The 16,345-nt window shown below is 37.0% G+C and overlaps 3 protein-coding genes across 3 annotated transcripts; 1 reads left to right on the forward strand and 2 right to left on the reverse strand.

The window, feature by feature from the left end:
- Positions 1-3,047: 3,047 nt before the first annotated feature.
- LOC106408860 (serine/arginine repetitive matrix protein 1-like) lies at positions 3,048-4,016 on the reverse strand. Its single transcript, XM_013849549.1, has one exon. It carries the CDS (start codon positions 4,014-4,016, stop codon positions 3,048-3,050), a length of 969 nt encoding a protein of 322 aa, XP_013705003.1.
- A 2,975-nt stretch (positions 4,017-6,991) lies between these two features.
- LOC125586994 (putative nuclease HARBI1) lies at positions 6,992-11,967 on the reverse strand. Its single transcript, XM_048757050.1, has 2 exons — positions 11,662-11,967; positions 6,992-11,297 (listed from the first exon to the last, which is right to left on the reverse strand). The coding sequence occupies exon 2, from the start codon at positions 9,856-9,858 to the stop codon at positions 8,800-8,802; it is 1,059 nt and encodes a 352-aa protein (XP_048613007.1). The 5' UTR covers positions 9,859-11,297; positions 11,662-11,967; the 3' UTR covers positions 6,992-8,799.
- Positions 11,968-12,524: 557 nt separating this feature from the next.
- On the forward strand, positions 12,525-14,674 carry LOC106409653 (cell wall protein DAN4-like). The gene is made up of 3 exons (XM_022702852.2): positions 12,525-12,951; positions 13,170-14,087; positions 14,175-14,674. The coding sequence occupies exons 1-3, from the start codon at positions 12,604-12,606 to the stop codon at positions 14,442-14,444; spliced, it is 1,536 nt and encodes a 511-aa protein (XP_022558573.1). The 5' UTR covers positions 12,525-12,603; the 3' UTR covers positions 14,445-14,674.
- Positions 14,675-16,345: the final 1,671 nt, after the last annotated feature.

Genomic DNA, 16,345 nt, shown 5'->3' on the forward strand with positions numbered 1-16,345 from the left:
AGACTTTGAGATTTGAGTGAGTCTCTAAGGCTGGTCCTATGGGTCTGGCCAGTCTCGTTGAGCTAAGCCAGGGGTCATCCCAGGCATGTATTGATTTCCCGTCTCCCACCGACCATCCCATGTTTCGCACCAGTAGGTCTCTACCTATCAATATTCCACGCCAGCCATGCGACTCAGCATTGCGATCCTGGCAGTTAAGGAACTCCACCTCTTGGCAGTATTTGTGTAATATGATCCTAGCAAGGAGGCATGAAGGGTTGTGAAGTAGTCTCCAGCTCAGTTTGGCCAAGTAGGCGTCGTTGAAGCACTGAAAGTCCCTAAAACCGAGACCCCCGTTAGTTTTGGTTTCCGCCATATCATCCCAAGAGACCCACGCCATCTTTCTATCTCCGGAGTTTGAATCCCACCAAAATCTTGTTACTGCTGACTGTATCCGTTTACAGAGAGAGACCGGAAGCTTAAAACATGACATAGCATGTGATGGCATGGCGTTAAGCACACTTTTTAGCATCGTTAGTTTTCCAGCCGTAGATAAGAAGCGATTCTTAAAGCTCTTGGCCTTTTGCTTGATCTTATCCACGATTGATGCAAATAAATCCTTCTTACGCCTTCCGAAGTGCTCGGGGAGTCTGAGGTATTTCCCAACACCACCTTCGTTTTGGATTTGTAGACAGTTTTTTACCCGGTTTTTGATTTGTGCTGGAGTTCTTTTCGAGAAAGAAACAGAGGACTTTGCTGCGTTGATTGTTTGTCCAGACGCTTCTTCATAGCGGAGGAGGAGTCTTCTAAGTGAGTTACTGGCTTCATCGGTGGATTCGACGAAAAACATCATGTCTTCCGCAAACAATAAATGGTTGACCCGCGGCCCTCCTCGAGCTACACTGATTCCTTTCAAGGTACCATCCCCTTGTGCTTTGTTACATAGTCCCGAGAGAACATCACTACACAAAATGAAAATGTATGGTGAAAGTGGGTCTCCTTGACGGATTCTTCTACTCGGTTTAACCCTTCTCCTAGGCGAGCCGTTGATAAGGAAGGAGTATGTAACAGTGGTAATACACTCCATGATTAATGTAATCCACTTCGGATGGAACCCCATCCTATGTAGCACTACTAGTGAGATAAATTCCCATTCGAGTCTATCATAAGCTTTACTCATGTCTGTTTTGATGGCCATAGCACAACGGACTTCAGCCTCCGACGTTTTCAAATAATGAAGAACCTCATGTGTGATCAAAACATTGTCGGATATAGCTCTGCCGGGCACAAAAGCGGACTGGTTTTCTGAGATGATTGAGGGGAGGAGTGGCTGGAGTCGCTTTGTCATGATCTTAGATATGATCTTATAGTACACGTTGCACAGCGCTACTGGCATGTACTCCATCACCGTCTGCGGGCGCTGCACCTTAGGAATGAGGCGGATGTGCGTCCCATTTATCTTCTCCGGGAGTGTGCCTGAGATGAAGAGTTAGTGTGGTAGAAACCAGCCGAGAAACCGTCCGGGCCAGGGGCTTTGTCTGCATGAATCGAAAACACTGCTGCTTTAACCTCTATGGCCGTGGGCGGTTGAATCAGTATGATGTTCTGTTCTTCTGTGATGACCGGGTCTAAAGCGTAGCTCACTGTTTTCGTGCTATTTGTAGCTGAGGATGAGAAGAGCTTCCCAAAATACTCCACTATGACTTGGGCAATTTGTTCTTCTTTGTAGACCGGTGCTCCTTGCTCATCCTCTATCACCGAAAACATATTAGCTCTTCTTCTTCCTTTAGTGACTGAATGGAAGAACCCGGAGTTACGATCTCCCAATCTGAGCCAGAGTAGTCGGCTCCTCTGCTTCCAATAAGCTTCTTCTGCGAGATAATCTGCTCGTAATTCTGTTGTCACCTTCTGTATCAGCTCTGTGTCGTTCATCTCATCAGTCAGAGCGGATTCTAGCTATGTTCTTTTTGTGTCGATGACCAGCCTGCTGTTTCTTTGCTGGTTCCTATTCCAGTGGGAGATGGCTTTACGACTCTCTTCTCTTTTCTCCTGGACTGTCAGCCTCGAGCCATTCTCCCAAATAGCGCGGACTAGCTCCCTAACTTCAGCATTGTCCTTCAGACGCCTGTCATAATGGAACATGCCATTTCGCTTTCTCTTGTGGGGCTCTAATAGGGTTATGATCGGCTTATGATCAGATCCTTCATAGTTCATATACTGGCTGCGTGCTGTAGGGTACAGCTCCGCCCAAGCAGTGTTAGCAACTGATCTATCGAGTCTACACCTAACCAGGTGATCACCTCGCTTCCCTCTCCATGAGAGAGGATCGCCTGAGCTCTGAATATCGTAGAGATCGCCTTCGGAGAAGAACGTTCTCAGGTCCGTGAACGAACCCTCTGGTCTTGCCGGACCTCCCGTCTTTTCCTCATTACTAATTATGTCGTTGAAATCTCCGGTGACAAACCAAGGGCCACCTCGGGCCTCGTTAGTGGTGATCAGTTGATCCCAAAACTGTCTTCTGTTTAAAATATTTGTATCACCATAGATGAAAGAGGCAAAGAAAGGTTTTCCTTCGAATGTAACAATCGTGTCAATCAAGTTATTAGACGAGCTTAACACTTCAATGTTTACATTTTCCTTCCATAAGAGAGTAAGGCCTCCCGCACAGACACCCGTAGGCGGGATGATATGATGAAAGGCGTAATCTAACTTCTGCGTTTTTGAGAGAACCGTTTCCGTGGGGTTTTTTGTTTCAGAGAGAAAAATTATATCTGGTCCAATAGACCGTTTAATCTCTCTGAGTCTTTGAACTGTCTCGGGACTCCCCAACCCTTGACAGTTCCATCCCATTATTTTTAAGGAACGAGAGTTGATGGATTGTGAAAATCCATCCTTCTCTTCGACTTTGGTGGTAGCAGTGAGCTAATGGGTTGGTTTTCATAGCTCTGACTGGAGTTAGCTTGCCTAGCTTGGCCTTTAGACCCTCCTGCCACATCTTTTCCACCGTTTGCCCCTCTTGGAGTTTGAGTTGTGCCCTTTTCCGTTCTTCTTTTCCCTGGCTGAGCCTTCTAGGAGACTCTCCTCTTAGCCGCCAATGGTCCTGTAAGCTTCAGAGGGCTTTCTTGTGTCCTCCTCTTCCCCGGGGGCCTTCCTGGTTTTCGCTTTGTCGGGGGTTCAGGGTTTCCATCAGTTCTTGTTTCCTCCTGTGTAGAAGGTCCAAGTCTGAGAACTGCTGGGATTCTAGCTGGAATCTCCACTGGTGGTGACCTTGCAGGTGTTGTGCCTTTGGAGGCTTGGACCATTCGGATTGCAGTTTCTTCTATTTCACCTTGGGCCTCAGCCAAACGCATCCGTTCTTTTCTTGCGGCACTCTCTGTTGGGTCTGCACAGGCCGTGTATTGTGCCATTGCCTCCCGAACCTCAACTATTGCCAACTCCACTGCATCTTTGGGAACAGAGTTTGGATTCCCCGTAGGAGAAGCCCCTCCTACTAAAGGACTAAGCTCTGCTCTGTTTCTAGCTGGTTCCGTGCTAGGTTCATTCCCTTCCCTATGACTGCCAAAACCTAGGCTTCTAGTGCTTCTAGCATTGCGATCTGACCCCTGCTCTTGGGAGTTAGTGTCATTAGAGATCGGTTTATGAACTCGTTCCTGCGAGTTTTGATGCGAGTTTTGATCACGGGGTTGATAGTTCGTTTGCACATGTCTCTGAAAGAAAGACGAATGTTGTTGGCTTCCTCTGTCTCTAGAGTTATCTCGCATAGATCGAGCGTAGGGGTGGTGTCGAGGTGGATATTTATTCCTCTCCTGTGAGTCTCGACCCCTGCGGGAGTAGTTCTCAATCTCCGATGGTCTCCTTCTATCATACTCCCGTGCTCCCGAGGTTCTGAAGTTCACCTCTCTGTTTTGGCGGTGCCTCTCTCCAGCTGGTTGAACTTCCAGCCGCTCTTTCGCTTCCTCTTTTTCCTTAAGGGCATCCCTCTTGCGTGCTTTTGCCTCCAGACAGTCCCGTAGTTCATGGTCGAGGCGTTGACACATCGAACAGTGCTTCTCGAGTTTCTCGTACACAAGTGAGCAATGACTTCACTACCTCCCTTATATTCGATAACAGATTCTTTTATCAACGGGAGTCTACCGTTAATGTGTACTCTCATTCTAACTGCCAAAGATGTGATATCAGCTTCCGAAGACTCCTATATCCTCGCCAAGTCTTCGAATAGTGTCTTCTGTCCAAAGATGGACCGGGATCCCTTGCACCTTGATCCAAAATGGTATTAGTGAAGGGAAATGGGGGGAAGTAGTCGTCTCCCATCGTTGTAAGATGATCATCTATCGTCCGTAGTGGTATGGTCGTTTATCTAGGACTGCAAGCAGGTCAGTCTCCAATTCAAACTGGAATTGGAAGAGCCCCTGTCCGAGGTCTACTCCGACTATCTTTCTTTCTGTCTTCCAGTGTTCTGTGAAAAACGCAATGACTGCCCACACTTTCTGCGCCGAGGGGTTTGTAACTCTCCCGATGAGTGTGAGAGCATGCTTGTGCGTAAGATAGGCATTCTCAGTTTCCTCTACTTGGATTCTTCCCGTTCTTGGAGCTTTGTACAAATCTGTGGCGATTTTTTTCCCTTTTGCCGCCGCTGACAATCTTCTAGCTTCCATGCTTGTCGGCGACCTTCTTTAAATCTTCAGTCCCACGTTACCTCTTTTTGATGTTTCTTTACATTCCAATTTTCATTCTTCGTGATTACTTCATTAATTATATTTACCATAATAATTCGACAATATTTATTTTACGTGTTAACCAAAATAATTTCATAAGTTTAAATGAAATTGATTCAGTCATGACAAGAATTCAACCGATCTGTTAGGGTACGAATTGTTTTTGGTATCGAACTCGGATCCTTCTAGGTCTAGGTCTAGGTAGGTTTGTAAGAACCTAAAATATCAACATAACTTATGTGTTTAGAAATGTCGTTAAACAATTTATAAAATGGTAAAAATTAGTATCCGCACGGACGTCCGGATCAACCTCTAGTACAAGTTAACAAACATCTCAAATTCGATTAAAAACAAAACAAAAACAAAAACAAAAAAAAACAAAAGATCTCATTTTGATGAACTTATTGTGTTTCTTGTAATACACTGAAGTTAATATCCATTTTATAATAGACTAAGTAGAGGCTACCGCTTCGTTGAGAAATAGAGAGTGTTTGGCTACTAAGAATGTGATATCCACAATTGGAATTCAAGTTTCTAGCTTATTTGATCCAATTTCCATACAAAACTACATACACATAAAGCTACAAATGATGAGTTAAGAATGCAAAATTGTTCCTTTGTTCTTTAGGGCTTTACGCGAAATTATCTTGGTAATATATGGGCAATGACTTCATTAAAACAAATGATCTGCAACAGTATAGATATGCTATTGATTCTATCTTTTCATGGAAAATGGGCTAAGAAACTTGACTACTATTGGATACCTAAGTAAACTATGACATTCACCTTTCAAAACAGCTTATAATGTAAACAAATGAACCATTTTGTTAAATATAGAAAACAAAACACAGATACCAAACAATTTTCAATATTTTTCCCTCGTAAACTGAGAAACCTTTGATGATGTTTAGGAAAAGGACATGAAATTAGATTATGGGAGATTAGTTAACAAATATCCGTTGTAGTCTAGCCGGTCAAGATACTCGGCTCTCACTCGATAGACCCGGGCTCGAGTCCCAGCAATGGAGACTAAATTTTTTATCTGTGGCGAAATCATCACATTTATTACTATTTTCTATACTCTTCTTCCTTTTGGGCTCCTAGCTTAGAGCATCTCCAACCGACCTCTATATTTGCCTCTATAATAGTATTTAGAGATAAACCACTCCAACTCTACTCTATTTCTTCTTCTAAATATAGAGGTGGAAATTTCTCTATAAGAACATCTCCAAAACGGAACTCTATTTTAAAGTTTCTAAAATTCTATATTTGAAGTTTAAAAGTGTTCTTCTCCAAAAGCAAAACTTCGAACTTAACTTTAAATTTTTTTGTATTTTATAATATGGTCCTTATATTTATCATAACTAATTTGAATTCATAAAACTTTTGTAAATAACTAGCACATATATAAACATATTACAACAATATTAATTAATAAAATATAAAATTTTAAACAAAATAAATTAATTAATATTAAACTTCAATCAAAATACCATATTATTCCATAAAGTGATTTTCGTAATGCATATATGATCTACTAGTGCATTTTGAAAAAAAATGGATATCATCATTTTTAATTTGTAGATTAGAGATAAAAAATTTTAAAATCGGGTGATATTAATAATTGTAAATACATTAGATAAGAACAAGAACGTAAAAGAGAAACATAAAATATTGCTAAACGACTAACTTTTATCGATGATATTAATACTCATGAATATATTCAATATAAACAAAAAAGAATTGTACCAAAAGACATCATCAGCAACAACAACAACAACCATCTTCAGTTACATAAACAAAATTGGACAATATTTAGAAATTTTGAAGGTTCCGGTTCAAACTTACCGACTATTAATGTTGTTGTAATATTTGTGTAATAGTTATGACTTCATGTAACTTTTTAAAAGTTTTTTTGGTAAATTTTTTTTGTATTTTTTTTTGTTATCTAAATCTAGTTTTAAATATTTTAAATCTTATTTTAATTTTTTTTTTAATTTTATGTATAAGCTTAAATTTTGTAAACAAAACTTAAAATATTTATGAGATATAATTTTTATAAGGATTAAAACAATAAACAAGAAAATATTTATGAATCATAAATGTGATGTGTAATTGTACGGACCAAAATGCAAATAAAAATATGAAGTTTTGAATAGTGAACTTCAAATATAGAGTTTCACTTCTCAAAACTTCAAATTTGAAGTTTTGAAGTTCCTTTTTGGAGAGAGAAAAATTTTATATTTGAAGTTATAGAGTGTCATTTGGAGATGCTCTAATAGAGACCTACTTTTTTATTTACAAAATGATCTTTTAATTTTTTACTTTAACAATTATAACCAAAATAAATATTTTTTAGTGAAAATTTACTGTTTATATAAATATATAATCATACTTTTTATTTACATAATAGTTTCTATAAAAATATTCAGTGTAAATAATATCATAATTTTATGAATGTTACACTAAATTTGATTGGTTTTCAATTTTCACAAATAAAAGGTACTATTTGTAAAATTAGAAAAGAATATATCAAAAATATTCGTTTTTAGAGGAAAAAATATAAGAATACATTGGAGACAAACTCATCTCTATTATAGAGTTTTCTTATTTTTTTTAAAAAAAATAGAGAAATACCAATGGTCTCAGCGAAAATTAAAGAGAAAATTAAAGTATTGCCATGAAAAAGCGTGACGCTTGCGGAAGCCGAGGCGCGTTGTGAGTTTGTTTCCCATGTGGGCTTTCACGCCTTTGCCCGAAAGGCAAGCAAACTATGCAACTAATGATTTTGTTCGAACTTTGTAAATCGTTTCTTTTTCTCACCTTTTTGTTTGAACAACGCCGAGGTCAATTATCATCACGTAATTTACTTTTACATTCATGATAGAGCGAACACGTAGTGCCTTCGCGTATACACAATTAGACACGTTCAAAATAAAATCCTGATTTCACTCGTCCATCTAAGATATGTTAAAACTTATATATTTTCTATGGTATATCCTCTTTTAATACTCCATAAAAGTGATTGTTTTAGTACATGTAATATGTTAAACGTAGAAGTAGATTAGTTATGGTATAAATTTTTCATTTTTGTTGAAAAAGATTAAGGGTTGACTTGTGTGTGTTGGGGTGCGTGCAGAGCTACAAAAGCAGGAGCTTTTTTTTTAGGACATGGGACACAAAAAATGAAAAACAACAAAATCAAAAGATAGCACAAAAAGTTCAAGATTTCAAGAATCCTAAGAAATAAGAATAATGAAAAAAAAGAAGAGAATAATGAACACACTTCGTGGTTTAGGTCTGGATCACTGCACACTGTTGCATGCGTATTTTTGTTTTCTTCTTCCTCTAAACCTGTCTTAGTTATTTCTGTACAAACACAAGTGTATAATATACCCATGCAAAGTTGCCAAAAAAAAAGTTGACAAAAAAAAACCCATGCAAATGAATTCACATGAGATTTAAATACTAGTACTTTAACTTATTGTTTACAAAAAAAATTGTTTACAAAAAAAACTTATTCTAAATTTAAAATGATAAAACAGCATGATGATTGTTTGAAGGATAGAAATCAATTTTATTAAGAATCTTGTGAATTGTTAACAAAAAATGGAACTTATGAATTTGAACTTTTGGTTATTTGAAGATCGGAGTAACAAAAAAAGCTAGTTCACTTTTAAATTGTAATGCTAACATAAAGGATGTAACCGGTAAACATCATAGAAACATTAAGAACGGATAGGAAAAAAATGAGTAGGAATAAAATTTTAGAAATGATGATAAATGATAGTTCCTTATCAAAATTAATAAGAAAAATATTTGTTCTATAATTTTCTACAAACAAAGGAATGTAGAGAAATAAAAAGAAAAATCTATTTTTCATGAATGGTAAATTTTTTAAGAAATGTTAGAGCACCTCCAATGGTGTTACCCACCATTGGAGTCCTTAGCATTAATTTAATATTTTTTTGAATAGTTAAGGACTCTAATCAGAAATGTTGGTCCAATGGTGTTATCCGTTTTGGAATCCTTAAAAAAAAAAAAATTTAAACAAGAAAATTTGAAAATGTTATTTTTATTGAAACACAAAAAAAACATACAACAATTAAACATTTTCATCATTACCAAATTTGTTCCAAATATTTTGAATCAAATCAAATTTAAGTTGTTCATGTATATGTTGGTCACGAACTTGGCTACGAATTTCAAGCATAGCACGGAGATTTGAAGGCTTGCGAGCATATGACATATCCACCTCTAAAGTTCTACTCGATTCGCCTTCTTCAAACTCTGATATATCACACTGAGTATATCCATTGCGTTCATTTTCTACGATCATATTGTGCAGTATGATACATGTTCGCATAACCATCCCGATTTGTCTCTTATCCCACAAAATAGTCGGGTTTTTGACTATTGCAAATCGAGCTTGCAATACTCCAAAAGCACGCTCCACGTCTTTTCGGGTTGACTCTTGTACTTTAGCAAATAACTGTTCTTCTGGACTTTGAGGGTTTGAGATAGATTGGATAAATGTTGACCATCTTGGATATATACCGTCTGTGAGGTAGTAAGGCAAACCATAATGGTGTCCGTTGACCTGGTATTGTACCCTTGGAACTCTACCTTCGAAAATGTCATCAAAAACAGGAGATCGATCGAGGACGTTAATATCGTTTAATGTACCTGGAGGACCAAAAAAAACGTGCCATATCCAAAGATCTTGTGAAGCTACAGCCTCCAAGACAATTGTTGGCTTTCCTGATCCACGGGTGTATTGTCCTTTCCAAGCGGTTGGACAATTTTTCCATTCCCAATGCATACAGTCGATGCTGCCTATCATCCCAGGAAACCCGCGTATCTCTCCAATATCGAGCAGTCGTTGAAGATCCTCTGGATTGGGCCTTCGTAGATACTCATCTCCAAATAACTGGATTACCCCTTCTGTGAAATTGGTTAAACATGAAAGTGTTGTGGTTTCACCAAGTCGGAGATATTCGTCAACGGCGTCAGCGGCACAGCCATAAGCAAGTATACGAAGTGCTGCCGTACACTTTTGTAGTGGAGATAGACCTAATCTTCCGATAGCATATCTTCTATGTTGAAAGAATGGAAAAGTTTCTGAGAGACAATTGACAAGACGCATGAATACTGGTTTGTTCATGGGGAAACGACGTCTGAATAAATGAGGCAGAAATGTTGGATTATCACTGAAGTAGTCATTCCATAGACGGGTATGACCCTCTTCTTGTATATTGATGCTTGTTAACTTATGGTCTTTTGTGTTTGACAAATTGATGCGATCAACAAGAAGAAGAGGAACTACATTTCATGATAGTAGTTTGATACATAGATGGTTCAAGTTCATACATGAAAAGAAAAACATACAGACACTAAGTTATAAAGACAACACTTGAAGATATAAAGACAACACCCGTGAACGTATTGTCTTGGTTCACATCCGCAAAGAAAAACATACATGAACCCGTGAAACTAGTAGACAACCCGTGACCTCTTCTCTTGTACTCTTGACAACCCGTGACCTCGTCTCTTGTACTCCACCTGAAACAAAGCATTTCATATCAGTCAACAGTTCATATCACAACAAAGTGAACAATGCTATCAAAACTATAATGCAAGCAAAAGCTAAACAAACCATCACTCATGACAACAATTCAGACAACATTTTATTTTTGAGATCTGATTCCATCTCATCGAGGGGCTCCGGCTTTGCAAGCAACCTCTCCAGCAAACTTTGCCTTGAGATTTGCTTTTTCATCTCCATAAGTCCTTCTAGCTGCGAGAACTCCTTATTTTTTCTAGGTTTTTGCCTCTTACCCGCGCGCCTTAGCAGCCTTGACACCAACTGGTCTATCTTATGGCTCTGGCACAGGCACTTCAGGAGCCTTCCGCTTATCCTTGTCCTTCTCCATATAAGTGGAGCAATGAAGTTTACAAACTAAACCATTAACCGACACTCCTATCCATTTCTATCAAACTAATAAGTTCTAACTAAGCGACTATAGTTTTGTTAGGGAAAGAAGAATGGTTACTAACCTCAGTGGAGTCGCTCAAGATCAGCCACCCGCTCTCCCAGCCTTCTAACCTGTGACTGCATTTTAAAGTAAAGAAAGAAACAATGAGTTACAAATCTACAACAAACAAAAGTACCTTTACTGAGAGCATAAACATACCTTAAGTGCTTCACACTCTCTCAGAAGCTTGTCATGATCGTGAACGCGTTGTTTGAGTCTCTCGACCTCTTCTTCCACAGCCATGACCCATGGTTGCCTGAAATGAAGACCGTCATTCTGCCAAACAAATAAAGGGAAACTAATCAGACAACAAACAAATATCTTAGTAACATAATCAACATAATCAACATAGATAGAGAATCAATACTAACCTCGAAGTCTTTGCAAATGAAGAACCTTTTCCCGGGGAGGTAGTCATATGTATCAACTTCATCTACGGTCCTCTTCATGTTTGATCCACAGGGGCACAGTTGGGGAATGCCCTGTTGCGCATTTGCAACGAAATCAACCTGGCTGATGTACGCTTTGTGTGCTTTCATATCTCGGAGTTCTTCCTCCATATCAGTACCTGCAACGAAATAATTTGAAAAGGAAAACCATTATTAGTCGATTCTTAACCCACGACAAACCCCTAATTCATAATAAATCCAGACGAAAATAAGAAAGAACCAAACTTTTAAAGAAAACCCTAATTCGATTTGAACAATTAGGGTTTTCTCAATCCCCAACCTCTAATCGCCTCGACAACATCAAACCATCACCAACAGAAGAAGAAAATAGAAACCCCCGACGAAAACCCTAATTCGATTGAAATCCCCAAAATAATTTCAAACCCTAAATCGGTTTAACGCCACAATCGAACCCTTTAAACCAATGAAATTGATAAGAAACAACCACTGAACGAAATCAAAAAGAAGGAGAGGTCGGATTACCTTCCAAAAGGCTGGTCGTGACTCGCCTCTCTATCGCCGCTCTATCGCCTCTTCGTCGCGTCTCGGGTTTTTTTTTCTTGCCTCGACAAAGTGAAAGACGACGCGTCTTTCTTTCTCTTCCCACACGAAACACCACCGTCCTCTCAGCCAATCAGAGCCTGCCAGCGCATTACGGACCCGGACGGACTAATCCTTAACTTAGGACTAATCCTTAGCTTTAGGGATTATTTTAATAGTTTTTTAATCGACAAATGGAAGAGATTATGGCTAAGGACCCTCTTAAATCATGCGTTGGACGTGCTCTTAAGAAACAAAGTGTTCTTATTCATTCTCTTGATCACTATTCAAAGCCAACATGATATTTTTATACTGATAAAACGTTCTATAAACAATTTTTTTTTATAATACACCACAATATTTCATGATATAACATGTTAATGACCAATATAACATCATATTTTGTAGTGATACCAACTTATGCACCATTTTTTTCTTACTAGGACTATATATGTTTGCGACATGTAACTACTAAAATAATATACGATCACGTGTTTCTATTATGGCAAAATGGATGTAATATGTTAGAAAAAGCACCATGTTATATATAGTGGGAAATAACATGTTATATATCCAACTAAAACATGTTATTTATGATAGCAATTTATTAAATGATATTTTTAGATGAGATACCTATATCTTTTATTTTCGTGGTATACCGTCAACGATTTGTGAAGCGCAAGAACCGTTAAACTATTTGCTATAATTTCGACCTTAGACCACCAAATTCTCAATAGTTATAGGATCCACGACTCTAAACATAGAACGCTAAAAACACTATAAAAACAAACAAGTAGTTCCATTTCGATTCAGATCATTCAATTCATTCGTTACAAACAAAAATATATAATTTTCTTATTAAAAAAACAAAAAGATAAAAGAATAATGGCAAGAGTTCATCTATTGTTATGCTTCACCCTTCTATTTGCATCTGTAACCCTTTTTGACGCGGCTTCAGCTTTTGTGAAGCTAAAGCCATCTTTGCCTCAGATTGAAGATCCGAAGACGGTGGATGATGTGGAAGGCTACACTGTTCAAGTAGTGATGGTATTTGTGGGGGACCTCGAGAAAGAATGTCCTAAAACAAGCAAATTCAAAATGTTCTTCGACAAACTCAGAGGATTTGCCAAGTATGTTTGCCCACTAAAAATATTTGGCAAAAAGGACGATGCTGACATGAAGGCCAAAGAAGCAGGCATCCTCAAAACAATTGCCTCTTTTGCTATTGGAAGGGTAAGTGAAGGAGGTTATATATTATCAGTGTCGTTCTGACATTTTAAAAATTTTCATACGCTCAAATAAAAGTTTTATGTTTTTTTTTCATAATATACTGTATTACATACTAATTACATGCGCTAACCGATCGGTTCCTTTGTTTATACTCCTGACTGGGCCGTAGGCTAATTAATAAACTATTTGTATTTAATTCATCGCATGCATACGTATTATAGATAAAGAGGGAAATTCAAGAGGAAAAACAGGAAGCTATCGAAACCTTTAAGTTTATGAAATCCTTGGCTGGTAGAATTTTGGGTGGCCGCAAGAAAGAAGAGAAAGCAACCACGACACTAACACCTGAACAGCTGAAAGAAATCAAAGATGGGATCTTGAAGTGGCAGACTGTAATTGTTAAGATCACAAACACTATGGTAGTTAGCACAACAAACAGTGAAGGCTCTGCTGGTTCAAATCCTGGAGTTGGAATTCCCTCTACGGATACAGACAATCAATCTCAAGGTACTCCCTCTGCGGATACAAACAACGAATCTCAAGGTACCACTGGAGGCTCTTCGAGTCCTAACTCCGGAAGCGCTACTGGAAGTCCATCAAACAAGCCGTCAGCTGGTTCAAATCCTGGAGCTGGAACTCCCTCAACGGATACAAACAATCAATCTCAAGGTACTCCCTCTGCGGATACAAACAACGAATCTCAAGGTACCACTGGAAGCTCTTCGAGTCCTAACTCCGGAAGCGCTACTGGAAGTCCATCAAACAAGCCGTCAGCTGGTTCAAATCCAGGAGCTGGAACTCCCTCAACGGATACAAACAATCAATCTCAAGGTACCACGAACACTGCTTCAAGTGGAAGTGCAACTACTAGCCAGACCACGGAGGTGACAGTGACAGAAGTCGAGACTCAGACTTCCGAACAAGTTATGACATTCCTAATGAACCTAGAGAAGAAGTGTCCACCAAAGGAGGAATACAAGCAATTTTTCGAGAAACTAAAGAGTACCATGACAGGTTCCGCAAAGGTTTCTTCTCCTAAGAAAAAAGGAGGCTTGTTCGGTATGATCAAAGGTGCTGTTGGGAAAATAGGTGATGCCATGCAATTTATTCGTTCAAGAATTGGAAACAAATCAGCAGAAGTAAGTTACAAAATGCATATTTCATTTAGAATATTAATAACCAAACGTCAATATACATATTTTTTTCTTTCTTGGTAATATCGACAGGTAAAGAAGTCAATGGAAACTTACCAAGCAGAAGTGATAAAGAATATGGAAGAGCTAAATGCAATCTACGCTAAAATTGTAAGCCAAAATCAAAGCAAGAAAGGAGGAGCAATGACATGCACACCAGAACAACAAGCAGAGATTAAGACGACAATCACCAAGTGGGAACAAGTCACAACCCAGTTCGTTGAGGTTGCTATTAAGAGTGAAACTTCGACAACTACTTCTACTTCAACATCAGCCTCCACGGGAACAGCGCAGGCAAATTGAACTGAAGCTAAGGTGTAACTTCACCAAGTTGGCAAACTAGTAACCAATAGCTAATAATTTAGAGATTTTTATTTTTGATTGCAAATAAAACAAATATCGGTGTAGGCTAGCAATATATCTATTGACCGACCTATGCAAAATAATAACTATGTATAAGTACATATAGATTGTAAGCATTCTATATGCTAACATCCAAAAGTGATGATTAATGAAAGAAATTTTTGTGGTAATTTTCTCTATTTTCTAAGTGGAATTATCCATAATATATATTTACTTTTGGTTACAAAACTATAAAAAAAAAGAGTTATTCTCCCCCCTAATCTTAAGTTCACCAACCAATAAGATTTCATTATTTCAAATTCGATATCTTTAAAAAAAGAAAAAAAATATTATCGAGTTATATTTGTTATTAAAATAAAAAAAGTAAAAAAAAATAGTAATTACAGAAAAAAAAAATTTTAAAAAATATTTTTGACGTCGTGAGCGAAACACTAAACCTTAAATCCCAATCCCTAAACCTTAAATCTTAAACCCTAAACCTTTTGGTAAAGCCTAAACCCTTGGATAAATCCTAAACTCTAAATAAAAAACACTAAACACTAACACCCTAAACCCTAAACCCTTAAGTGTTTTAGTGTTTAGTGATTTTGATTTAGAGTTGATGATTTATCCAAAGGTTTAGGGTTTATCCAAGGGTTTAAGATTTATGGATTAGGATTTAGGGTTTAATGTTTTGCTGAAAACGTTAATTTTTTTTTTTGTGATTACTATTATTTTTTTATTTATTTCTTTTTACTTTTTAATTTTAAAAACGTAATATAATTTAACAATATTTTATTTTATTTTTTAAAAGATATCGAATATGAAATAACATATAATAAGTCAAAAAAAAAAGTCTTTTTCATTAGGAAATCTGCGTTTCCAAAAGACATTGATTGCCAAAAATGCTCAAACCACAATACCACGCGACTGAAGCATCTACTCCATGACTAATATACATGGCCACATCTGCATAATTATAATAAGTTAATTATTCTTTTTTATAAGGGTTAAACCCGGATGTATTAAAGACACATACTTAACTCCGAATTGAAAAATCTACGGATGAGATCCTTTTCCGGGTATTCAAATAGACCTTAAGCATGGATCCATATACGCGTGGCCACATGTGTAGCTAATAATTTCGTATTAGAGGAGATTCGATCCCTGGTCTGGACTAATATGACAACTCCTCTTCTACTGGAAACCACTAGACCACCACGAAGTGGTTATAATAAGTTAATTATTATGGTTTCAAACTAGTTAGAATGCTTTAGATTCATCATTACTACACATCTTATCTATTTTATTAAAGTATAACTACTTTAAGTTTTTTGTTTGAAAATATGGATAGTAGTAAAAAATAAATATAATGCTGTTTAAAGACATAGATAACATTAAGTTAAAAAAAATATGCTTATCCTATTAAAAAATTGGAAGTCCATTACATTATATTAAAAAGTAATGAGCTTATGTTACTTGACATACATATTCAAATCAAAATAATAATTTAAAATTGATTTATATCAAAAATTCATTCAAAAATATACATATATTCAAAAATTGATTTTTACTAACATATTTTCCAATAACCATTATTAAAATGTTTTCAATATATATCAGAAAAATACAATACAAAGCTCAATTTCAAACACCAACTTAAATTATGGTTTTTATATTTCACATTGAAATATAAAATAGATATATGTGATTATTTATATGATTGTACGTATAAAATATTATTAATTATAATATTACTTATTTGATGGAATGTATAAAATACGATTAATTATATGATAACACATATTTTTGTAACATATGATGACACATATATTATACTCCCTCCGTTCCTAAAAGATAGA

The sequence above is a fragment of the Brassica napus genome, chromosome C5 (genome assembly GCF_020379485.1).
Source record: "Brassica napus cultivar Da-Ae chromosome C5, Da-Ae, whole genome shotgun sequence".
Classification (NCBI taxonomy): Eukaryota; Viridiplantae; Streptophyta; class Magnoliopsida; order Brassicales; family Brassicaceae; genus Brassica; species Brassica napus.

What these genes read in the sequence shown, in the direction of transcription:
- LOC125586994 (XM_048757050.1), bottom strand. Translation starts at nt 9,858, where the DNA reads ATGAACAAACCAGTATTCATGCGTCTTGTCAATTGTCTCTCAGAAACT.
- LOC106408860 (XM_013849549.1), bottom strand. Translation starts at nt 4,016, where the DNA reads ATGTGTCAACGCCTCGACCATGAACTACGGGACTGTCTGGAGGCAAAA.
- LOC106409653 (XM_022702852.2), top strand. Translation starts at nt 12,604, where the DNA reads ATGGCAAGAGTTCATCTATTGTTATGCTTCACCCTTCTATTTGCATCT. An exon ending in CCTCTTTTGCTATTGGAAGG is followed by an intron (nt 12,952 to 13,169) that starts GTAAGTGAAGGA and finishes TACGTATTATAG; the next exon opens with ATAAAGAGGGAAATTCAAGA. An exon ending in TTGGAAACAAATCAGCAGAA is followed by an intron (nt 14,088 to 14,174) that starts GTAAGTTACAAA and finishes TAATATCGACAG; the next exon opens with GTAAAGAAGTCAATGGAAAC.